This window comes from Erythrolamprus reginae, chromosome 2 (genome assembly GCF_031021105.1).
Source record: "Erythrolamprus reginae isolate rEryReg1 chromosome 2, rEryReg1.hap1, whole genome shotgun sequence".
NCBI lineage: Eukaryota > Metazoa > Chordata > Lepidosauria > Squamata > Dipsadidae > Erythrolamprus > Erythrolamprus reginae.
The window spans coordinates 281392632-281418721 of NC_091951.1; the positions used below are offsets into that span (position 1 = coordinate 281392632).

A 26090-nucleotide genomic window follows, 5' to 3' on the forward strand; every position below is an offset into this window, starting at 1 on the left:
ATCTGCGGCATTCAAGGTTATGAATTATGAATTAGAATTAGGGATTTAAAATTATTAATTTGGTGGTCCACGGGATTTAAAATTATAACCTTGGTGGTCTCTTAGGTGTACAAGGTTGGGGACTCTTGATTTACATTAGTCCTTTAGTTTTGTAAAGGTCTGAAACATTTCAGTCCCAAAGATACACTTGAAAGATTTTCCTTTTTAATCATCTACAGTACCTTGCATTTGAAACACAAAATAGCTGACGTGGAGCTCATAATATAGAAAACCACTTGCATAAGACTTTCTCCTGATAGAATAGAATAGAATAGAATAGAATTCTTTATTGGCCAAGTGTGATTGGACACACCAGGAATTTATCTTTGGTGTACAGTGTTCCCTCGATTTTCGCGGGTTCGAACTTCGCAAAAAGTCTATACCACGGTTTTTCAAAAATATTAATTAAAAAATAGTTCGCGGGTTTTTCCCCTATACCACATTTTTTCCTGCCCGATGACGTCATGTGTCATCGCCAAACTTTCGTCTGCCTTTAATAAATATTTTTTTTTAATAAACTTTAGTAAATAAACATGGTGAGTAATAATCTAAATGGTTTCTAAGGGAATGGGAAATTTAGGGGTTTAAACTGTTAAGGGAAGGCTTGTGACACTGTTCATAGTCAAAAATAGTATATTTACTTCCGCATCTCTACTTTGCGGAAATTCGACTTTTGCGGGCAGTCTCGGAACGCATCGAGGGAACACTGTATATGCTCTCAGTGTACAGGAAAGAAAAAGATACATTTGTCAAGAATTTTGAGGTACAATACTTAATGATTGCCAAAGGGTACAAATAAGCAAGCAGGAAACAATTAATATTAATATAAATTATAAGGATACAAGCAACAAGTTACAGTCATGCAGTCATAAGTGGGAGGAAATGGGTGATAGGAACAATGAGAAGACTAATAGTAATAGTAGCCTTAGTGAATAGCTTGACAGTGATAAGGGAATTATTTGTTTAGCAGAGTGATGGTGTGCGGGGGAAAAACATATAAATTTACTCGCATATGACTTTCTCCTGATCTTCTACCATATACTGTACCACCTTTTATGGGTCCAAATTCTGATCTACAAGATCCCAGGATTCTCTAGAACCTTCAGCATCTGCAAAACAAGAGAAAAGTTCAGAGGTATCCTGCACTCCTAGTTCCATTCTAGGTAATATTTTATCTTTGTAAAATTTAATTATATAGAGCCACTGTTCCACTAAAACATTAAAACCAAAACGCATTTATATTTCAGGCTTTATTTGAACCATGGAAAACCATAGTGTGCCAATTTTTAGATTTAACAAACAGTGAGATGGATAACATAATCTATATGTTCTTCTCCTTAGGTATATTAAGCTGGTTTTATTATGTGACAATGCCAATGCCAGCCTCCACCCTTACTATTGCCGTTGGATGTTGGGCAGAAGTTAAAAGAAAAAGTTATGAAACTGATGTTCTGAAGAATGATGGGCTGTCTTCAAAAGGGGATGTCAGGTTGGTGATTACAGCTGAAAAATATGTACTTTACAGAACATTCAATTTTTTTTTCTATTATAAAAGAAATGAGTCATCGTAGTCAAGGAACAATAGTGGAGCATGTTTAATCAAAGCAGAAGAAAATATAGAGGAGATGAGCAAGGGTGTGTTCCTTTTACAGAAAGAAAGGGATCTTTGAAAAAGCATGGCTTTTTATGTGATTTACTTCAACTCCATAGTGTGCCAATTGAACATCTAAACTCTGTAGAGCTTAAACTTTTTATTCAGTTACAATGTGGTTGCTTTTAAATAATAGTTTCCTAACAATGAGGTTAACAAGTACATGATTTCAGTTGTCACTACTTGGGTTTTAACAAAGAAAAATGAATTGTTTATGTTCTGTCTGGGTCACTCCGGAAGCCAATACCAACCCAAAAAGAGAAGCCAGACACATTGGTAAAAGGCAAAGGCAATTTTATAAAATTCAAGAAAAACACAGGTAACGGAAAATGTCCTTACAAACAGGAAAATGCTGTATCTTCAGATATATCCACACAGGCAAAAGTCCATGCAGCAATACAGGATTCTTGCTGCCAAGCCAAGGCTGTAAATAGCAGACCTACACCTCCCACGGGTCTTCCAAAGCTGCTGGGCCACAAGCCAGGAACAGAGACGCCGAGAAACAAGACAGGATAACACCACTCCAAATTGATAACACTCCACATGGCTTCAAGGGCTTGCCTGCCTTTTAAACCCTGCTGATGAGGACCACACCCAAACCCAGCTGTTTCTAATTCGCTGGTGAAAATATTTTTTTAACTGCTCCTTTCGTTGCTGTGAACGTCTCTGTCTCATGTCAATGACAGCTTGTGCGTCATCACCTAATGACTCCAAGCTACTGGCTGGGGAGAGCCCCCCCCCCCCCGGGGCTCTCATGCTGTTCTCCTTCATCCCATTCCTAACTCTCCTCTCCCCCGTTCGACTGTTCAGCCCCCTCCTCTGCGCTGTCATCCTCCTCCGGGCATGGAGCCAGCAGAGACACAGCTGGTCCCTGAGTAGCTTCAGGCTGAATCACAACAGGTTTAATAGATGAATTTTAATGGAGGCCTAATAAAACAATGTTTTTTAAGCATCCCTTTTAAATTCTTCTTTTAAATTCCAAATTGCTTGTTATTTTGCATTAGGTAAAATCCGTCTTCTATTTTACAGCCTTGATTGATACTGCTATGTCTTGTGAGGCTTATTGCTATTTCTGTATCATATTTTTGTCATCCTTCTTTCACATTTTTAGCAGGCTGTCTCTTAAAATCCCATTCATGTTTCCATCTTTTTATTGGCTTAAAAAATTACATTTCTAATCTTTGTTCCTATATTTGTAGAATGATACTATCCAAAAGCATGTTGCAGATCAGATATAACCACGGTTTCTGGATTATTAATTTCATATCAAAAGTTTATTCAAAGGAATTTGAAGAAGAAAATTGTTAATACCCGTATATACTCGAGTATAAGCCGACCCGAGTATAAGCCGAGGCACCATTTTTTGGCACAAAAACTGGGAAAACTTATTGACCCGAGTATAAGCCGAGGTTAGAAAATGCAGTGGCTACTGGTAACTTATAAAAATGGAAAACAATGAAATTACATTAATTGAGACATGTTTTAGAATATTTATTTTAAAGAGGGTAAACAATATTTATTTCAAAGTGGGTAAATAAAAGCAATCTGATATTTACAATAAATTAAATAAAATTAAATAAATTAAAAAGTAAAAAAAGTAGTTCAATCAGCAACCAAGCTAAAACCTATGAGTCAAAATCCCTCAAAACAGGATTTTAGAGACTTAATTTTTCTCTCTATAATCCAATGATAAAGTAGAGAGAAGAACAAAACAATATTTTTTCAAATTCAAATTGCACAATAATTTCACAAAATTCTTTTTCCCATCTAAGAATAAAAGATTTTCAGAGACATAAAAATTGCATAACATTCTACCAAACTACCCCAAGCCATGCAGCCAAGTTAATTACTGAGTAAATTTATGTACAGGATTGCATATTAAATCAACTCTTTATTCTGAGTTAAGCCTTACAGATTTCAATAGGACTTACTTACAGGCAACTGCACAGATGGACTGCAGTTTTAAGCATATCTATCAGCAAGTTCCCAAAAAACTGAGACTTATTCTGAGGTAAATCCACACAGAAATAACAATAGATTTAAATCCAAGAGGTAAATATTAATATTATTTTAACACTAAAACTTAATGCTAAGTGAGTACAGAAATGCTAAACATCTTAAGTATTCATGAATCTCTATGGGGTAGAAGAAAGCAGCATAATGTATCTTATTTTTACAATCTACTGGCAGGCTAAAATTAGTACGATTGTATATTGCTTGTACCATAACAAATCTACAGAATGAATCCAACAAAGCCCTTAAAAAGTACTCAATTCCTTTTTCTTTTTCTTCTACCCTTCTTCCTTCTCTCTCTCTCTCTCTCTCTCTCTCTCTGTCTCGCTCTCTGTGTCTCTTGAGAGAGAGGGGGGGAGGGGGGGAACTTTATCAAAGTTCTATAGAAAGGAGACTTTGAAAAAAAGCAGAGAGAGAACTTACCTCAAAATCTAATCAGGGAATTAGTGCAGTAATTGTACAAGCTGGCAACTTTGCTGGACCCGGGGAAGGGAAGGCAGCTGCAAGATGCCGACAGGAGCTCCAAGAAGGAAGTAAAAGGGGGCTCCGAGTGACGCGGCTGTGGGAAGGGTAGGGCAAAGTTGCCAGCCAACTGCTCCGACGGCGTGCGAGAGAGGAACAGACGATGCGAAGCTGGTGAGGTCAGGGGGGGGGGACTCATGAAGCAGGAATCCCCCCCCCGACTTCCCATTGTCTTTTCCCCTCTCGCACGCCGTCGGAGCAGTTGGCTGGCAACTTTGCTGGACCCGGTGAAGGCAGCTGCCCTACCCTTACCACAGCCGCGTCACTCGGAGCCCCCTTTTACATCCCTCTTGGAGCTCCTGTCGGCATCTTGCAGCTGCCTTCCCTTCTCCGGGTCCAGCAAAGTTGCCAGCCAACTGCTCCGACGGCGTGCGAGAGGGGAAAAGACGATGGGAAGTCGGGGGGGGGGATTCCTGCTTCATGAGTCCCCCCCCTGACCTCACCAGCTTCGCATCGTCTTTTCCCCTCTCGCACGCCATCGGAGCAGTTGGCTGGCAACTTTGCTGGACCCGGAGAAGGGAAGGCAGCTGCAAGATGCCGACAGGAGCTCCAAGAGGGATGTAAAAGGGGGCTCCAAGTGACGCGGCTGTGGGAAGGGTAGGGCAGCTGCGTGCAAGGAGAAAAAGGCGAGGGGAAGCCGGTAAGGAGGGGGGAGAGAGAGAGAAAGGGCGCATGCAGGCAGCCTCTCTCTCTTCTTCCCCGCGACTGCCCCGATGGCGTGCAAGGGGGAAAAGGCGAGGGGAAGCCGGCAAGGTGGAGGGGGGGAGAGAGAGAAAGGGCGCATGCAGGCAGCCTCTCTCTCTTCTTCCCCGTGACTGCCCCATGGCGTGCAAGGGGGAAAAGGCGAGGGGAAGCCGGCAAGGTGGAGGGGGGGGAGAGAGAAAGGGCGCATGCAGGCACCCTCTCTCTCTTCTTCCCCGTGACTGCCCCGATGGCGTGCGAGGGGGAAAAGGCGAGGGGAAGCCGGCAAGGTGGAGGGGGGGAGAGAGAAAGGGCGCATGCAGGCACCCTCTCTCTCTTCTTCCCCGCGACTGCCCCGATGGCGTGCGAGGGGAAGCCGGCAAGGTGGGGGGGGGACTCGTGAAGCAGGAATCCACCCCCCGACCTCACCATCGCCTTTTCCCCCTCTCGCACGCCATCGGAGCAGTTGGCTGGCGCCTTTGCTGGAGCCAGGGAAGGGAAGGCACCTGCAAGAAGACAGAAGCTCCAGCTCTAAGAGCAAAGGCAAAGGGCTGGCATCTTTGCTAGAGCTGGGGAGGAGGCAACTGCCCCACTCTTGCAACAGCCGCTTCGGTTGGAGCGCCCTTTGCCGCCGCACTTTGCTCTTTCCCACACCCGCCCAAGCCAGCAATGTCTGACAGGCTCCCGCGGTGCGCCCTCTTGTGGTGATCCGGCGCCCTCTTGTGGTGACCCGAGTATAAGCCGAGGTCGGGTTTTTCAGCCCATTTTTGGGGCTGAAAAACTCGGCTTATACTCGAGTATATACGGTATGTTGTGACTACATCCTTCTGGATTGGAAACATAATTCAGGCTATCTGCAAATCAATAATTTATTGACCTATATTCTGCAGATGAGAAACAAACATGTACCTATAAATGAAACCATAACTGCAGTTTTTATGGCCATTTGTTAAAATCAGGAAATGTGTTAAGGGGTTAAAATAGTCAATTAACTATATCAAATCAAAGGCATTGTGGTACTATTCCATTTTGTCTTCCCCCTTGTTTTTTAAAAAAATGACAAAACGTGGTAGGGTTATAAATGGAAAAAAAGCATTTAATTCCTGTAAAATTCTATGAACAGGACAGGATGACTATATGGAATCTCATTGTTAGGTTTTATCCAGTAGCAGGAAAAATTACTTAGTCAAGCTTACAAGAACTTCACCAAAGTAATATTTATTTCAAAAACATTAAAGGCCATAAGCAAAAAAAATTCAGCAGCTGCTATGATTCAACAAGTCATGTATACAGAAACAATGTTCAACCCATCTTGTGTTGTATTCCTTTCTTTTCTGTGCACTGGCTTGCTTCAATCTGTCCTTTATTTTTTATAATTATCAGATTTGTTATCATTATGGTTTTCACTGGAAGAACTAACTTTCACATTCTTCTGGAAAAACTTTAAAGATGAAAATTTCTTTCAACAGATAGCTCTAAGAGCATAGGCAACAACAACTGAGAGATTATTATCAAAGAAAATGAGGCCACCTGTGGTTGGGTGGGGCTGTGGCAATTAGTGAGGCTGCTATAAATAGCAGCCTGTGGGTTTGGCCATTGTGGAGGATTATCTGATCGTTGTGTTTTGTGCCTGCTTTGCTGACTTTGACCTTTGTGTGCTGATTTCCCCCCGCTTTGAAACTAAACCAGAGCAAACTGTGTTTCACTTTGTGAAAGAAGAAGGACTGTGAATTGCCTCACAGCTGCAAGATAAGTATCACAGAACTGATAAGGGACTTGTACAAATTACCAGTTTGTTTGGAGACAAGTTCTCTTTGCTATACCAAAAGAGTGCTTCGTTTATTTGCATTTTCAGTATAAAGAACATTGTTTTGAATTTTCAAACGTGTGTGTGTCTGAAATTGTATCTGTGCATTTTTGGGAGGATTCTACCAGAGAGCACGACAGAACAATTACCAAAGGAAAGAAATTGTTCTCTGATCTAGTTGTTCCCCTGTTAACGTTGTATGAACAAATAACACAACTTCTTGGCTAATTTTTGCTGAATTTTCTTCAAATTCTCAAAACTTTTTTTTTTAAAAAAAACCAACATTCAATAACTTCTTTGTCTCTGCCAGGTTATTAGAAAAGGCTTGCAGTCACACACCGTATCCTTGTCGCTTCCAAGATCCTATCACCTCTGCTCAGGCTATTATTCCTCATCGCATCTTTGCTCCGCTGTGCCTTAAGGACTCCTGCGAAAAGATTTTACTCCACCTGCTTCCTCGGTGTCTCTCCGCAGCGTATGATCTGCTGGGTACACATCCCTTTTCCCGGCTTGATGTTTTGATAGTTCCACTGAACTTTTCCAGTCTTGGAATGGCAAGGTAGGGACATTTCCCCCCTTTTCTGTGTAGTTTTCTGTGTAGTTCAGTGGTTTATTGAGTCCAGGTATCATCCTTTATAGTTGGCTGGACACTATAAAGAATGACACTTGGATGACCAATGCAGATCAGAAGAAAGTGGTGCGAGACAGAGGGCATGGAGAGTGCCGGTCCATATTGTGGCCGACTGAATGGCTGGTGACGATTATGGTTTATTGAATAAACTGAAATAAAATGCAGAGTGTCTTCTGCCGCACGAATCCCAGCGACCAGTTAGGTCCCACCGAGTTGGTCTTCTCCGGGTCCCGTCGACTAAACAATGCCATTTGGCGGGACCCAGGGGATGAGCCTTCTCTGTGGCGGCCCTGACCCTCTGGAACCAACTCCCCCCGGATATCAGAGTTGCCCCCACCCTCCTTGCCTTTCGTAAGCTTCTTAAAACCCACCTCTGTCATCAGGCATGGGGGAATTGAGATATTCCCTTTCCCTTAGGCCTATAAAATTTATGCATGGTATGTCTGTATGTATGATTGGTTCTTTAAATTGGGGTTTTTAAAATTACTTTTAAGATTAGATTTGTTTATATTGTCTTTTTACTGTTGTTAGCTGCCCCGATTCTGCGGAGAGGGGCGGCATACAAATCTAATAAATAAGTAAGTAAGTAAGCAAGCAAGCAAGCAAGCAAGCAAACAAACAAACAAACAAACAAACAAACAAACAAATAAATAAATTGTAAAATATGATGACAAGCCACAGAGACTGGATGCATACAGAGACATAACTAAAGAAATCACATTGTAACTTAGCAGAATGTGTGACCTTACTCCATATATATGTACGGAGTGGGTGTGTGGCTGTGTTTTTGCCAGGTAGAAGAGCAGGGTTAAAATCCTTTCTGCATTTTTCAAAGCTACTATCTTCACAGTGGTGGCTACGAATGGCAGGAAGCTATAACACAAAATAATCATTACTGACTTGGGCACCCTTTTAATCTAAATTATAAATAAAGAATTAATTCTGCAGAATAGAAAAGGTAAACCCTGCCTGCTTTCTTGTCACACCATCTCTCAGGCATACAAACCATACACGAGGTGGTAATCTGACATTGGGAAAAGAACTTTGGGACGTGGAAATACAGTATATGTTTTCTCAAATACGTACCGTCTCTGATGGATGGGGGAGTTGAAATGGAACTGGTAGAGTGTTAACCTGGATGGAGCTGGTTGAGAAGAAAAGGAGAAAAATGGGTGAACAAAGATGAAATTAGGCAGTATTGGACTGTTTAAAGGGAAGCATGTTCCAGATCAAGAGGAGAATGACACAATGAAAGATCTCGTGAATTAAAGATACAAAAAAGATTAGGCTTGAACTAGATGTACAAGTTGCCAGCTAAGTTTTAATTAAACCCTTGATTACTTCTATCTGAATTTAATCATAGCCACACATATAAATACAGATTAGGATAACCAAACTTGTTACATTAGCAGCAGCAAACATCTGAAAGCAGAGAAAGTTAGCCTCTGAATGGTAGAACAATTAGGGTTTAAAGCAATTTATTACATTGCATTGAATGCAGAAGGCAAAAAAAGTGGGGAATGATTAAATCTAGAGAAAACCCATATATATATGAATGCTGTTTTAAAACACCTAAATATTTGGGAGTTCTTGGGATTTAAATGCTTCATTTCTTATTTAAAAGTTGGAAATGAACAAAAAAAACAACATTGTACCATAAGGATATAATTATGTACATGTACATTTTGACAATAATGTTAAAAAAGTGTAAAAATTGCAGTGACATAGAGACCTTTTTGCTTATGGCAATGAGCCTTGGTGTTCAGTGGTTAGAGTGCAGTACTGCAAGCTGCTTCTGCTGACTGTAGTTCAAATTTCACCAGGCTCCAGAAGAGGGAGCCAGGGAGCCAAAAGAGGAAGCCAGAAGCCTGAATATTTATCTCTGTTATTCTCTGCTACTCTCTGCTACTCTCTGCTACTCTCTGCTATTTCTGTTATGTCCTCTCTAACTGCTGTAGTAGACCTGTCGTTAGGCTCAAGGTTGACTCAGCCTTCTGTTCTTCCGAGGTGGGTAAAATGAGGGTCCAGATTGTTGGGGGCGATATGCTGACTCTAAACCGCTTAGAGAGAGCTGTAAAGTATTGTGAAGCAGTATATAAGTAAGTGCTATTGCTATTTCTGTTAGATCCTACACAGGAGCGGGTTCCAATTGAATTTTACTACTGGTGCAAAATGTAGGAGCTTCTCAGCTGTGCTTTGGATTAAGAATAAAGGGCGGCATTAAGATAAGGGCGGGAGGGAGGGCTTCTTCTGACACCGAGACACCGGAAAGAAAATCGCCGAAAGTTGCGTCATAAGTGGGTTCTTACCGGTGCGGCGCTCTGGTTGTTAACCAGCTCCGCTCCACTGCTCATGTACGTGTATCTTGCTCCGGCCAGCTGATTTTCGGGTCAGACATAAGCATGCTTTCTTCTCAATTTCTGCGGTTTGTGCCTTCCCAGATCTCTGGAGATTCCACCCCAGTGCTATTTGAGCACACAAGGCTTTCCTCTCTCCCAGCTTCATTTGGGGAAAGGAGGTTCCCCCCCAGCTCCATTTGGGGAAAGAAAGTTTCTCCCCCCTCCCAGCTCTGTTTGCGCAAATAACCTTTTCTCCCCTCCCAGCTCCATTTGGGGAAAGGAGGCTCCCCCCCCCTCGGTTTGGGGATGGGAGGCTTTTTCTCCCTCCCACTGCTGTTTGGTGATGGGTGGGATGGAAGGTCAAAACAGGAAGGTGTTACATGCATATGCAGGGGGTGGGACATGTGGTAGGAGCATTGCATCATGGGTGTGGGCACTCCTGCACATGCGACAGTGCACGGGCACACACTTTGGGCACCTGAGTGAAAAAAGGTTCCCCATCACTGCTAGATAGTGTTGGGCGAGCCAAACTTACAAAGTTCAGGCTCGTGCCGAACTTTGCAGTGTTCGGCATGCCGAACCCAAACCTGAACTTTTAAAAATGTTCAGGTAAAGTTCGGGTTCAGCGTTCACTCGAACACCACGGAATGCCGCCACCTGGCGGAGAGTGGGGAATTCCATTGTGGGATTTCCCACCTCCTTTTGATTGCGGCACTGCAAGCAAAAGGAGGTGGGAAATCCTACGAAGGGATTCCGGGGGCAGGGCTTTGACGTCACGGAGACTATTTCCTGTCCGGCCGAAACGGGGAGGAAGGAGTCTCTGCGACGTCAAAGCCCCACCCCCGGAATCCCTTCGTGGGATTTCCCACCTCCTTTTGCTTGCAGCACCGCTGCGGCATCCTTTTTTGTAAAAATAAAAGGAAACAAAAGGAGGTAGGGAATCCCCATCTCCTTGTTTATTTTTACAGAAAAGTACGCCGCAACGGCTTGCTGCTGCTCGGGTTCGGCGAACTCACCCGAACTTCACGGCAAAGTTCAGGTGAGTACGCCGAACCCGAACTTCGTTGGGTTCGCCCAACACTACTGCTAGATATTATTTTCTCTTTACTGTAACTATGGATGTTTTCCAGAATTTCTCATTACTTTATGTATTATCGTGATACAGGAAGAGCACTCTATTGTGTGTGCATTTAATCAGCTATTTGATCCGCAGTTGTATAAATATAACATAAGAACAAAAGAGCTGCTTTTCCAAAAATGTTCTCTGCATTTGTCTGCTACCAAAGGAAATAGCTAAATGTTTTCAGTCATTATGTTTAAATTTGCAGTTTCTCTCTTTCCCTTTCTCTTATTTTTTACTCATAACGTAGGTCCATGTACTTGCCAAGTCTGTCCTCATTAGTGTGGAAGCTATATTTTTAATGCACAGCACCAAAAGACTTTTTTTGGGGGGCGGGGGAAGTTACCCCATATTTCAAAGTAGGAAGAAGTAGGGGGTTCTTGTGCAGAAAAACTTAATTAGAGTTTTGAGATCTGTGTTTTCCAGCAACTGCCAATGCAGATTCAGCTGTTAAGCCGAAGCCATTATTTTATTTTAAGACTTGCCAATGCTTCCTTGAAGGGGGAAAAAATCTGCTTTGAAATAATTGTCACATGCTTTGTGTAGGTTGTTGCTTGATGTGTTTAAGTTGCTCTGGATTTTATATATATAGAAAAGTAATTTTAATGGAAGTTGCTTCTGGATTTTCAACACAATATGAAGGAAGTGTTGGGTTCAGTTAATGCTCAGAGTAATGCAGCCAGTTTTGTAGTGATTTGTACAGGTAGTCCTTACAACATCACTATAAAAAATGTGATTTAGGACCATTTTTCACTTAACCGTCGCAGCACCCCCAGGGCCACATGACGGAGAGGGGTGGCGTACAAATTAAATATATAGGTAGGTAGGTAGGTAGGTAGGTAGGTAGGTAGGTAGGTAGGTGGGTAGATAGATAGATAGATAGATAGATAGATAGATAGATAGATAGATAGATAGATAGTTAATTAATTAATTCAGACCAGAGGTGGGATTCAGCAAATTCTGACTAGTTCTGAAGAAGCGATAGACACAATTTTGAATAGTTTGAAGAAGCAGTAAATACCACCTCTAACTGGCCCGGCCCCCACCTATTCTCTGCCTCTCAGCTGAATCTCAGCTGATTGGGATAAAATGGGGATTTTGCAGTAACCTTCCCCTCCCACCTCCATCAAGCCACGCCCACCAAGCCATGCCTACAGAACTGGTATTAAACCTTTTTGAATCTCACCACTGATTCAGACCCTTGGCAGCTAATTCACATTTATGACAGTTGCAGTGTCCTGGGATCATGTGATCATCTTTTGTGACCTTCTGACTAGCAAAGTCAACAGATATCTATCTGTCTGTCCGTCCGTCCGTCCGTCCGTCCGTCCGTCCGTCCGTCCATCCATCCATCCATCCATCCATCCATCCATCCATCCATCCATCCATCCATCCATCCATCCATCTATCTATCTATCTATCTATCTATCTATCTATCTAATTCAGTGTTTCCCAACCTTGGCAACTTGAAGAAATCTGGACTTCAACTCCCAGAATTCCCCAGCCAGCATTCGTTGGCTGGGGAATTCTGGGAGTTAAAGTCCAGATCTCGTCAAGTTGCCAAGGTTGGGAAACACTGATCTAATTTATTAGGCTGCCCAGTTTCTTACATTTATGACAGTTGCAGTGTCCTGGGATCATGTGATCAAGACTCCTTACGGACTCTGGGTGGCGTACAACAATTAAAAACAATATAAAAACTATAAAAACCCAACCCAAAATAAAAATAATTCAAATCTTTTTTGGCCAGAACTAGATGGTTCCATACGATTCAACGGCCCCAAGCCTGCTGACACAGCGAGGTTTTCACGGCATTCCGGAAGGCCAGTAGGGCAGGGGCAGTGTGGATCTCTGGGGGTAGCTGATTCCAGAGAGCCGGCACTGCCACGGAGAAGGCCCTCCCATGTGGCCCCACCAACCAGATTCACTTAACAAACATATAACTAACTAACTAACTTAACAGCTACAACTCTGGCAGGAAAACTTGTAAAATGGGGCAAAACTCATGTCTAGCTTTGCAACGTAAATGTTGGGCTCAGTTGTGATCATAAGTTATAGTTGTTTTCTACTATTTTAGCTGAGTGCCGTGCTTCCTTTTTTGTTCTGTTTTTTTGGTGTTATTCAACATTTGGAAGCTTTGTAAATTTGGAAACTTCCCATATGTCATCCTTATCAATAAAGGATTATATTCTTCTGAATATAATTTGACCTTGCTCCTAAATGGAGTAGAGAAAACAAACAACTCCACAGGCAAAAATGGGAGTTGGGATGGGTAGGAATGTGGAGATGTACTGTAAATATAGAAACAAAAGCGAATGAATATATAGCAAGAAGAAAACCGGGGGGGGGGGGGGGCAGAACAACAGAGAAAAATATCTTAAATCTTCAGCATGACTTTCGAATGTACCCATGTATTTTTAACAAGCAAGTCTATAATACTGCCCTTCTGTTGTTTTCACTGATTGTGACAGTATTAATGGCAGATGTATCTTAAATAGTTTGACTCTGCATATTGTACACTTTGTATTTTTGCTATATATTACAGTTCAATTTAAAATGGGCACTTTGTCAACCGTTAAGCACTATGTAGTGTATACTTGATAGGCTCATTTCTTCCAAAAGCAGGCAATTTATTCTAAAATTGGCCTCACTTATTTTGCCTTCAGGAAAAACAGCTTATGGCTTGTATTTATAGAGTTAAATCTAATGTCGATTTAGCTGAATTTAATTCACGCTGTTCTATTTTCCCCTTTCAGCCTTCTTCTTATAGCAGAAGAGTTAATTGCATATTCATATGTTCCTCATAATCCCGTTGTATACATATAAAAATAAACTCTACTGAATTTAACTGAGAAGTGAGATTTATTCCCAGCATAGGCTTGCAACTTTCAACTATAAAATTAATACTGTTTCAGGTTTTTTATTTGTTTATATGACTAGCAATGAATTGTTCTGGAATTTGGACAAATGTTGGATATTTTTTGATCAGTGACTACTCTGTTTTATGTACCTTTCTCTAAAAATATTCCTAAATGTGTCATTTGTGAGTAAAAAAGGGATCAAGGCTTTTCTGTACATGTGAATCAAAATAAAGCAATATTTATTGCTCTTGTTTCATTTATTTCATCAACTTACTGTATTCTACTCTTCTACTTCTTGTAAATAAGTTTTAAATAAGAACGACACATGTGAATTTCCTTTCTAAACTCTTTGTAGTTAAAATTTTAAAAAAATTATGCTTTGCAAAATTGTGAGTTCCACACATGATAGCATTTTGAATGATATAAATATATCTTGCTTAACGTTTACTTTTCAGATGTTATTATTTTATCATGATCATTATAATCTGCCATTATCATTTTACACAGGGGTTCCCAGTCCCTGGGCTGCGGCTCAGTATTGGGCCGCAGAAACAACAGGCAAGCATCTGCGTGTACGCAGTTCCACTTGTACAAATAGAGCTGCCCATTGCTCGCACAGAACTATCTCTTTTCCCCCACCCCACCGGTCTGCAAACCTGGAAAGGTTGGGGAATGCTGTTTTAAAAGATCGTAGGCACGTTGCCTTTGCCTCAGGCAGGAGCATTGATTTAGCAGTGGTTGACGATATTTATTTATTTATTCAATTTCCCCCCCGCCCTTCTCCTTAGACTCAGGGCGGCTTACAACATGTTAGCAATAGCACTTTATAACAGTGCCAACATATTGCCCCCACAATCCAGGTCCTCATTTTACCCACCTTGGAAGGATGGAAGGCTGAGTCAACCTTGAGCCGGTGATGAGATTTGAACCGCTGACCTTCAGATCTACAGTCAGCTTCAGTGGCCTGCAGTACAGCGCTCTACCTGCTGCGCCACCCTGGCTCATATGTGTGTGGGGGGGAGTGGTTGGGCCACTCTTGAGGAATTCAGACTCAATACTTGATATTAATGCTATTTTTTGGCATTGTTGTATTGTTGCGCCCAGCCTCAAGTAGTGATCATTGGACCATCAAAGGCCCAGGATTTTGGCTACTTCTACTGAATGCCAGACATCAGTTTATGATGAGGGCTTCCTCCCATATGATTCATTAGCAGTTGAGAAGGCTGATCTGGTGTGCTTTACTGAAACCTGGCTGAAGGGAGTGCTCTCATAAATGTGAGGAGCACGTGCTGGGTCCCTCCCATTAAAACATTTCAACTGATAAGACCTAGGAAGATCTTTCTTCTTTTTGAGGTGTTTATATATTGTGTACTGGATTTAAAACTGTTGTTCAAATATTTCTAGAATGTCATCTTAAAAAAACATTTCAACTCAGATAAAGTATATAGATTGAAATTTTAGTAGTAGATAATGGACAAAATAGATTATGTTTTTCAATGTACACTAGAACTTCCATATTTTTATCATGTCCTAACCCAGTTTGAATGGAGAGCATCCATCTAGTGACAGATGCCAACTCGGAAATCATAAGTCGTATGGAATCAACTTTATGCTTTATTAAATCTCTGAAATCCATCAACTAGGGTTTAAGTGTCTTTACAACTTTACTTTACTTTACAACTTTAGCAACCGAGTAGTTGATGCATGGAACTCACTTCCTGACTCTGTAGTATTATCACCAAATCCCCACAACTTTACCCTTAGACTATCCACTGTTGACCTCACCCGATTTCTAAGAGGTCAGTAAGGGGCGTGCATAAATGCACCACGTGCCTACGGTCCCTGTCCTAATGTTTCTCTATTATTAGTATCAATATCCTGGACCGCCTTCTGCCGCAGGAATCCCAGGGACCAGTTAGGTCCCACAAAGTTGGCCTTCTCCGAGTCCCGTCGACTAAACAATGTCGTCTGGCGGGACCCAGGGGAAGAGCTTTCTCTGTGACAGCCCCGACCCTCTGGAACCATCTCCCGCCGGAGATTAGGATTGCCCCCACCCTCCTTGCCTTTCGTAAACTCCTTAAAACCCACCTCTGCATGGGGGAATTGAGACATTTCCCCCAGGCCTATATAGTTTATGCATGGTATGTTTGTGTGTATGTCTTGCTTTTTTAAATAAGGGTTTTTAAGATATTTTTAAATATTAGATTTGTTGTACATTGTTTTTATTATTGCTGTGAGCTGCCCCGAGTCTATGGAGAGGGGCAACATCTAATAAACAAACAAACAGACAAACAAACAAATAAATAAAGTATACTACCAATAAGAACTTGACAAAATAAATAAATAAATAATAATTAAAAAGTGGAGAATATAGCAATATGCATATTAAATGCTGAATAGAATACTTTAAAAACATTTGTAATCAGTGCCAAGACTATATACATAAGTCATTTCACACAAATATCTTTTCCTGATTTTTCATTCTCGAGTATTTTGTTTCAACATCTTTTGGGAATAGAGTAGGATAAGGTTTTTTAGTTATTTTTAATATTAGATTTGTGTCATTATAATATTGTTTTTATCATTGTTGTGAGCCGCCGCTTCGGAGAGGGGCGGTATACAAATCTAATAAATTGAATTGAAATTGAATTGAATTTATTGTTACGCTACTGTTAAATAATTGTAAATTAATAACTTTGCTGATTTATTGAAAAAGACTATCCAGTCATCAGCTCATAATCCTAATTTACTTTTTGCCCATCAGTGAAGTATTTTAATATGAGAATAAAACAAAACCTCTGTATTTGATGTCACACCCCCGGAAGAAGGGAGGGAGGGAGGGAGGGAGGAAGATAGATGTGTTTATGTATGCCTGTGTGTCCAGGTAATAATCAGGGAGTGATTTCAATTCTGGAGACACTTTACCCTATATAATCTTTAAACTAGAAAAACTACTTTGGGCACAAGAGAAGATGTAACATTTATTTCTTGGATCAATTTAAAAACATTCAGGCAAAACCTGGTTTTGAAGACTGGCTAAAAATAGACTTTTAATGTTCTCGTTACAAATTTTTGTTCTATTTTTATTCTTTTTAAAACTTGTTTTTTTTTATTGAATGAGGAATTTATAACCTTCAGACTGTTTTATTGTTATTTGTATACTTTAATGGTGTCAGAATGACCCTGGACTTGAATATGAAACAAATACATCAGTCTGAGATTATATTTTTCAGTCTTCCTGCAGCTCTTGATATTTGTTTAGTTATCTTTAGAGCTTTTATAAACCAATATTTTATCCATTAATTCTTGAAGCAGATTCTCAGTTATGAGCAGGGGCGGGTTCCGGATTCTGCTACTGCCAGTTTGCTCAGGAACCAACACACAATACTAAAAAAAATGTAGAAAAAACAAGTTGGTGCCACCTACAGTGCCACTGAGAGAACTGGCTTCGGGTCATGGCATGCCTGGGTCACTGCCGGTCCTAGCAACCCAGGCTGCCAAGTTACTAACAGTTCTATAGAACTGGTCCAAACCAGCAGGAACCCACCTCTGGTTATGAGTATCACTGGATAATGGGGAGCCCTCCAGATATTGTTGATCTATAATTTTCAACATCTTTCCCCATTGTTTATACTAGATAGGACTGCTGGGATGAAGTTCAGCAAGATCTGGATTCTTGAACCAACAACCAAATTCCAGAAGACAATAAAAATGAACAGAAATTATAATTGTAAGCAGATCCATTTTTGTTTTTATGAGTTAAAACAGTGATAATCTTCTACAAATGATCACTTCTGTTGTAACTATATAACAGTGAGGGTGAACCTTTCTCCTCTTGGGTGCTGAAAGCGCATGCGCACACACTATTGCGCCTGTGTGAGTGCCCACACCCATATTTCAAAGCTTAGGGAGGGTGAAAATTGCCTACCTTGCCTGCCCAGAGGTCCTCTGGAAGCCAGAAACCGGCTGTTTCCCAACTTCTGGTGAGCCCAGTAGGCCCATTTTTCACCCTCATCAGGCTCCAGAGGCTTCTCTGAGCATGGGGAGGGCAAAAATGCCCTCCTACATGAGGCCATCTGGAAGCCAATAATAATAATAATAATAATAATAATAATAATAATAATAATAATAATAATAATTTATTGGATTTGTATGCCGCCCCTCTGCGTAGACTCGGGGCGGCTAACAACAATAGTAAAAACAGCATGTGACAATCCAATAATAAAACAACTAAAAACCCTTATTATAAAACCAAACATGCAGACAAACATACCATGCTGAATGGTATGTAATGGCCTAGGGGGAAGGAATATCTCAACTCCCCCATGCCTGGTGGTATAAATGAGTCTTGAGTAGTTTACGAAAGACAGGGAGGGTGGGGGCAATTCTAATCTCCGGGGGGAGTTGGTTCCAGAGGGCCAGGGCTGCCACAGAGAAGACTCTTCCCCTGGGGCCCGCCAAACGACATTGTTTAGTCGACGGGACCCGGAGAAGGCCAACTCTGTGGGACCTTATCGGTCGCTGGGATTCGTGCAGTAGCAGGCGGTTCCAGAGGTAATCTGGTCCAATGCCATGTAGGGCTTTAAAGGTCATGACCAACACTTTGAATTGTGACCAGAAACTGATTGGCAGCCAATGCAAGCCACGGAGTGTTGAAGAAACGTGGGCGAATCTTGGAAGCCGAGAACCTCCGAGAGCCTCCGTGCGAACTGAAACTCAGCTGGCCGGCACACATATGTGTTCTGGAGCTGAGCTAGGGCAATGGCTTGCATGCCAGCACATAGGTTCGCCATTACTGCTATATAACGTGAATATTGTATCTTTTCAGTATCCAGACCAGTCCTGTGATACTCTGAATGTCTTGCCTCAAGAAACATATCTAGGGGCAATCATATGAGAATGCCCTCACTGACATCCGTGCAAAGAACATACCTACATACATACCCTTCCTGGTGTGTAATCCAGAGAACATCTGGCTAACTTCTCTACCTCGTTATTACATCCTGCTCTCCATGGGAAATATTGCAGCTCCTGGTTGTACTATAATCAGCTAGGTGTTTCAGAAACATTGGTACCCTGCTGCTCCTAAATGTGACACAACATAAACACAAGAACGTTGAGTATCTACTCAGCTGGAAAACATGATGGGACAACAGGCTGAAAACATTTTAGGAGAGCTTTGTATTTTTCCCTAAGTCTCCTGTATAGATTTTTGCAGGATATTTCTACTATTATTTGATTATTTGATACCTATTGCTTGTGATTGTAGTATTTGTTTAATTATTTCAATATAGCAATTATTACAAAATGCTAAGTACTGTATCCTTTATTTCAGTTGCGTACAGTACCTTTCAGTCTCTTTGTAAAAGCCATAACAGGTTCACGCACTGAATGCAAAATACAGTATGTTGTTATTACAGATATTTGAACTCTTGCACTTGTTTTTCTTCTTCTGTGAGTTGTGCTGCTTTTCAGCTTATTTCACTTGACACTTGTCATTCTGACAGGATAAAAGCTTTCCAAGCACAGGTAGAACAGTTGGAAATGTTTTGGAGATTATAAAGAAGAAAATCAAGAGAGTGGCAAAAAAAAAAAAAGACATCTCAACCCTGTAAAATATATTGGATTGTAACTCCCAGAAATCCAGTTAGCATAACATTGGTTATGTTGGCAAGGGTTGGTGAGTGTTGTAGTTTACTGTGACAGAATGCTTCTGTTAGTAATGATACTTCACAAATGTTCTCAGTATTATCTTACAGTATCAAATACTGTAATTACATTATTTTGAATTACTATTGATCTTACTGTAATGCTTTTAAAACTGCATTATGAGAGCAAATAACTCCCCCCCCCCCAACTCTACAAGTTAATTGTATAAACATTTGGTGGGAAATCTTGTAGCATCATATAAGGAAGTGTTCTGCCGGGCTCTCTGATAGGAGCCTCCCGAAAATTCAAGAGTACAAATTTTAGACACAAACAGGTTTGAAAATTCAAAACAATGTTCTTTATCTCAAAATTCAAAATAAACTAAGCATTCTTTTTGTATTGCAAAGAGCACTCGTCCCAATACAACTGGGTAGTCTGTACAATTTCCCTTAAGCAGTCATTAAGTACTTAGCTAGCAGCTGTGAAGAAACTTCACACCCCTTCTTCTTCCAACAAAGTGAGACACACACACACACACACGTTGCTCTGCTTTGTTGTCAAAGGCGTGAAAATGCAACCAAGTCCAGAAAACACAGGATTCCTGATGAACTCTGATCAGATATTCTTCCACAATGGCCAAACCCACATGCTGCTATTTATAGCAGCAGCCCTAATTACTGGAGCCCCACCCAAACATAGGTGACTTCACTTATTTCCTGTAATATGTTCTTACTTGGTCTCTTCTACGCATAATTCTGCGCTTGCATGGGTCGAAAACATCATCATCTGAATCAAGGGACGATAAGGGAGATTGACTGCCTGGACTGTGTGCCAAGCCCTCCTCTGCCGAGTCACTCCCACCTTCTTCTTCGTCTGAGGAAACTAAACTCTGAACTGATTCTGTCGGCAATAACATAGGCCTGTGACATGTAGAATTTTCCCCTGCATCCACCTCCCCATTCCCTGGGGCAGGAGCTGGGCCAGAGCCAACCACAACAAGGAAGTATGTTATAGAAATTAATAATTGGTTAAATGCTTGTTTTGATACTCAGGTGTGAAGTTGACAGTCAGTCTAATGACTGGTTTGCGATTATATGGCAGGCGTTCTTCAATAGAGGAAGTTAAACAAACTAAACAACTTGATTCTATAACAATGTGGGTGTTTTTGTGTTTGCCATGCACAAGGAGTTTTATGGGGGGATGCTGCTGTTACCTCTGTTAAGGCAAACTTCTACACAGTGACGCATTTAGAATATTTTGGGACCACAACTCTTTATTCCTAGCCTACATGGTTAATAGATGGAAAACCTTTTTGTTATAACTTCAGCCTATAATATTTTGGAGAAGATTGGAATAATTCACTAAAAATGCCATCCTTTGCTGAAATAGTTTGCTATTTCATGTTTAATGTACACTAGGTTTTTGTATTATGTGTGTGGTCTTCCAGATGTGTTAAAATCAGCTTCCTCTCTTCTTAGCAGCATGATTATGATAAATGATGATCAGAGTTGCAAGCAACATCTGGAGGGCCATACAATTTTCATCCCAATGTAGACAGATTAAAATTCTCAATGGCCTACTTCAGGAGTACCCAACATTGGCCATTTTAACACCTGTTGACTTCAATTCCCAGAATACCCCAGCCATCATGGCTGGCTGGGGAATTCTGGGAGTTGAAATCTACATGTTGCCACTCTGGTTGGACACTCCTGACCTACTATAGGATGTTTCCGTTGCCCTTCTCTTACTTTAGATTTATGATTGTGTAGTACAACATCTTATGTTAGGAACTACTAATCTAACCCATTAAGGAGACTACAAATGAATCCTCAATCTGAGTATTGTATTGGCAGTTCTGTGTTAGCAAATACTTCAGAAGAAAAGGATTTAGGGGTAGTGATTTCTGACAGTCTCAAAATGGGTGAACAGTGCAGTCAGGCGGTAGGGAAAGCAAGTAGGATGCTTGGCTGCATAGCTAGAGGTATAACAAGCAGGAAGAGGGAGATTATGATCCCGCTATATAGAATGCTGGTGAGACCACATTTGGAATACTGTGTTCAGTTCTGGAGACCTCACCTACAAAAAGATATTGACAAAATTGAACGGGTCCAAAGACGGGCTACAAGAATGGTGGAAGGTCTTAAGCATAAAACGTATCAGGAAACACTTAATGAACTCAATCTGTATAGTCTGGACTCTGGAGGACAGAAGGAAAAGGGGGGACATGATCGAAACATTTAAATATGTTAAAGGGTTAAATAAGGTCCAGGAGGGAAGTGTTTTTAATAGGAAAGTGAACACAAGAACAAGGGGACACAATCTGAAGTTAGTTGGGGGAAAGATCAAAAGCAACATGAGAAAATATTATTTTACTGAAAGAGTAGTAGATCCTTGGAACAAACTTCCAGCAGACGTGGTAGATAAATCCACAGTAACTGAATTTAAACATGCCTGGGATAAACATATATCCATCCTAAGATAAAATACAGAAAATAGTATAAGGGCAGACTAGATGGACCATGAGGTCCTTTTCTGCCGTCAGACTTCTATGTTTCTATGTTTCCGCTTTCTGCGTTTTTACTGCTGCCTGGAAGACGTTCCTTATTAAATGTAAAATGTAGTGGATATTTACATTTGTTTAGAATCTAGGTTTAGATTTGGTAAATCGATTTGTGATAAAACAGGAAAGACATACCGTAATTACAACTTGTTAAAATTCTACTTGTGCACATATTTATTCTTTCCCCCTGAAATCTACAGTATGGATATACATACACTGAACTCAGTTAAATTAAAGTAAAGCAAATGTTGATGAGTTGGACTTAGGTCAGTAGCATCCCTTGATTTATATCTGTAGGAAATGGAAAGGGAATGTTGCCAAAAGAATTCTTAACTAGGAAGCTAACATATAGGATTTGTTTAGATTGGATGATTTTAAGTTTTTAAAATGTTTATACAGCGATGTATGTTTACATTCATTAAAGCCATTTCATTCAATCATGAACCTCAGCGCACACAAACTTAATGCATATTTTCAGGAACAAGTAAACATTTGATACCCATTAAAATGATAGGTATGTTTGTAATAGCGTATCTTTATTGAGAAACAATTTATGAAACACATAGAAAACCCTGATGTGTTAATTTTGTGTATTAGATAAGAATGTGGGTAATTTATACAAGTATATTCTATTTTCTTAAAGCAGCCATTTATAAATGTATTTTTGTTTCTTTATGCTGTTTTAATTTTAGAATGTTTGGCTGCCGTTTCTTTCATGACTACTTCTTTCTAGCATTGCTCTTGGCAGATTGGATTGTATTTATTCTGGAAATAAATGTAGGTTTCCTAGCCTGGCCTAATAATCCCAGATAGTTTAGAATCTAAGTATTAGCCCAGCACCAATGATTAATCTTACTCAAACACTAATCCTTAATTTTCAGGGTTCTTAGTCCCCTTTCTCCTTTATCCCTGATGTTTACAAAATATATATACCGTATATGAAAAATACGTATACAGTGTTCCCTAGATTTTCGCGGGTTCGAACTTCGCGAAAAGTCTATACCCCGGTTTTTCAAAAATATTAATTAAAAAATACTTTGCGGGGTTTTTTCCCCTATAACAAGGTTTTTCCCGCCCGATGACGTCATATGTCATCGCCAAACTTTCATCCGCCTTTAATAAATATTTTTTAAAATAAAGTTTAATAAATAAACATGGTGAGTAATAATCTAAATGGTTGCTAAGGGAATGGGAAATTGCAATTTAGGGGTTTAAAGTGTTAAGGGAAGGCTTGTGATACTGTTCATAGCCAAAAATAGTGTATTTACTTCCGCATCTCTACTTCGCGGAAATTCGACTTTCGCGGGCGGTCTCAGAACGCATCCCCCGCGAAAACTGAGGGAACACTGTATATGAGAGGAATATGGTGCTTTTTCATCTTTTGTTTCTACAGCCTAGCATTACTACTACTTCTTTTTTTTTTACAAACATTTGTAGAAGGCTACAAATAGTCCTGGATTTAATTGAGCATTGAATTATAAATTGTTGCAGTCATTAGGCGGGTTACCACATAATTAGACTCAACTTTATGACAGCCGTGATGGTGCAGTGGTTAGAATGCAGTACTGCAGGCTACTTGTTGCCAGCAGCTCAGCAGTTTGAATCTCACCAGGCTCGAGGTTGACTCGGCTTTCCATCCTTCTGAGGTCAGTAAAATGAGGACCCAGGATTGTTGGGGAAAATATGCTGACTCAGTAAACTGCTTAGAGAGGGCTGTAAAGCACTGTATAAGTCTACGTGCTCTTGCTATTTGTTGCATTAAGCAAATTATTTGCATGTTAAGCAAATTCATTATCCCAAATGGGTGGCGGTGTTTTTGCTGATAATTGGAAGTAATGTGTTCCTGGACTCTGCAAGTGGCTGTAAAAGTGAGGTTGTTGTCCAGCTTCCAAAATTAAATCATGTGATAGGGGAGCAATAGTCATAACTTTGAAATTGGGTCATAAGTGTCAATTTATGAAGCTTTCCTGACCTGCTCCCAAGTTGCCATAGGTAGGGGGATGGAAAATTGTGCTCGCAGCTGCACTGAGGAATTAACACCTCTGTCAAAACAAAATACATCCTAGGTGCCTGAAGTCAAGGCTATCTTCATGGAGACCCACAACAACACGGGGCTTCTATGATCCATGCAATTGCTTCATTGGAGAATGTGACTGGTGACACACCTTGGGGAAAAGGAGGCAACAGATTAAGAGGCAAGGCGCAAACTGGGGGAAGTCAGAGTTAGCTTCACTTACTTTGTGCCGAACTGGGTTTTTCTTGTTAAATGGCTTAGGGCTGCTGCATTTATAAGGGCATTGGTTGGAAACCTGAGAATAAGTACCCTTGGGGAGAGTTTGAATGGTTCCTAAACTACTTATCATAAGTTGACTACTCAAAATCAAGTAACTGTTAATCAGGACTGTATAGCTTTAAGTCAAATAGAATGATAATATATTACCTGGTATATTTGTTTATAATTGTGTACAATTATTTTAAAGGTGTTGTACATATTTAAATAATAATGAAATGGATAGCTTGAGCCAAGCCTTCCAGGTAATTGGATAAAGTTATTATGATTATTATTTTGCACAAATAATAATAATTAATCTTCCGCACGAATCCCAGCAACCGGTTAGGTCCCACAGAGTCGGTCTTCTTCGGGTCCCGTCAACTAAACAATGTCGTCTGGCGGGACCCAGGAGAAAACCCTTCTCTGTGGTGGCCCCGACCCTCTGGAACCAGCTCCCCCTGGAGATCAGAGTTGCCCCCACCCTCCTTGCCTTTCGTAAGCTCCTCAAAACCCACCTCTGTCGTCAGGCATGGGGGAACTGAACTACCCTTTTCCCCCTAGGCCTATACAATTTATGCATGGTATGTTTGTGTGTATGTTTGGTTTTAATAAGGGTTTTTTAATTATTTTAAACATTAGATTTGTTACATGCTGTTTATTACTGTTGTTAGCCACCCCAAGTCTACAGAGAGGGGCGACATACAAATCTAATAGATAGATAGATAGATAGATAGATAGATAGATAGATAGATAGACAGACAGACAGACAGACAGACAGACAGACAGACAGACAGACAGACAGACAGACAGACAGACAGACAGACAGATAGATAGATAATCTGGGCTGTGTACTTATAGATCTAGATCAGGGATGTTCAACTTTGGCAACTTCACCTCCCAGAATTCCCCTATTCCCATTTCCTAATTCTGGATGTTAAAGTCCACACATCTTAAACTTGCCAAGGTTGGACATCCCTGGTCTAGATAGAACAATAGCCAAAGACAATTTTGGTGGGTGTTTTTTTTTTCCTAATATCTTGTGTAGTTCCCACAAAAACTAGGACAAATTTAGTGAAGAATGATATTGTGTTCCAAAACATGGTAGCATGTAAGATACTACAATCTAGATGACATTTTCTGAGTCAGCAACAATTCCAGTTCACAATGTCTCCTCAGTCAAATCTTATACTCTTTTGCAATGCTGCCCACTTAGAAGAGAATACTTGCATTTCTTCTTATCTCTAACTCTTAAAATGTCTATGGATGACAGATGATTGTTGACATTCACTGCATTCCTGCCTTCCCATTTGGATAAGTTCAAGAAGCTGGGCTAGAATTTCTAACCACTAACAAATCTGGGGTTTTCAAGGGAATTATAATCATTATCATTGTGTAGAGTTATAAAAATAGAATAGAATTCTTTATTGGCCAAGTGTGATTGGACACACAAAGAATTTGTCTTGGTGCATATGCTCTCAGTGTACATAAAAGAAAACATAGATTTGTCAAGAATCATGTGGTACAACACTTAATGATTGTCATAGGGGTCAAATAAGTAATGGAGAAACAATCAATATTAATCAAAATCTTAGGATACAAGCAACAAATTACAATCATACAGTCCTAAGTGGGAGAAAATGGGTGATAGGAATGATGAGAAAAAACTATTAGAAATAGAAGTGCAGACTTAGTAAAAAGTTTGACAGTGTTGAGGGAATTATTTGTATAATAGTAATAATAATATTAATGCAGTCTTATTGAATAGTTTGACAGTGGTAAGGGAATTATTTGTTTAGCAGAGTGATGGCATTCAGGAAAAAACTGTTCTTGTGTCTAGTTGTCTTGGTATGCAGTGCTCTGTAGCAACATTTTAAGGGTAGGAGTTGAAACAGTTTATGTCCAGGATGAAATACATGTGTTTTAAGTTTATTTATTTATTTTATTT

The 26090-nt window shown here is 40.5% G+C and overlaps 1 protein-coding gene across 1 annotated transcript in view; it reads left to right on the forward strand.

The window, feature by feature from the left end:
• The window catches only part of AOPEP (aminopeptidase O (putative)), a 259513-nt gene that overhangs the window by 29964 nt on the left and 203459 nt on the right, over nt 1-26090 (forward strand). Inside the window, exons 4-5 of the mRNA XM_070742785.1 lie at nt 1381-1528; nt 7024-7272. Coding sequence (XP_070598886.1) covers nt 1381-1528; nt 7024-7272 — 397 coding nt within the window. The remainder of the gene's footprint in view (nt 1-1380; nt 1529-7023; nt 7273-26090) is intronic.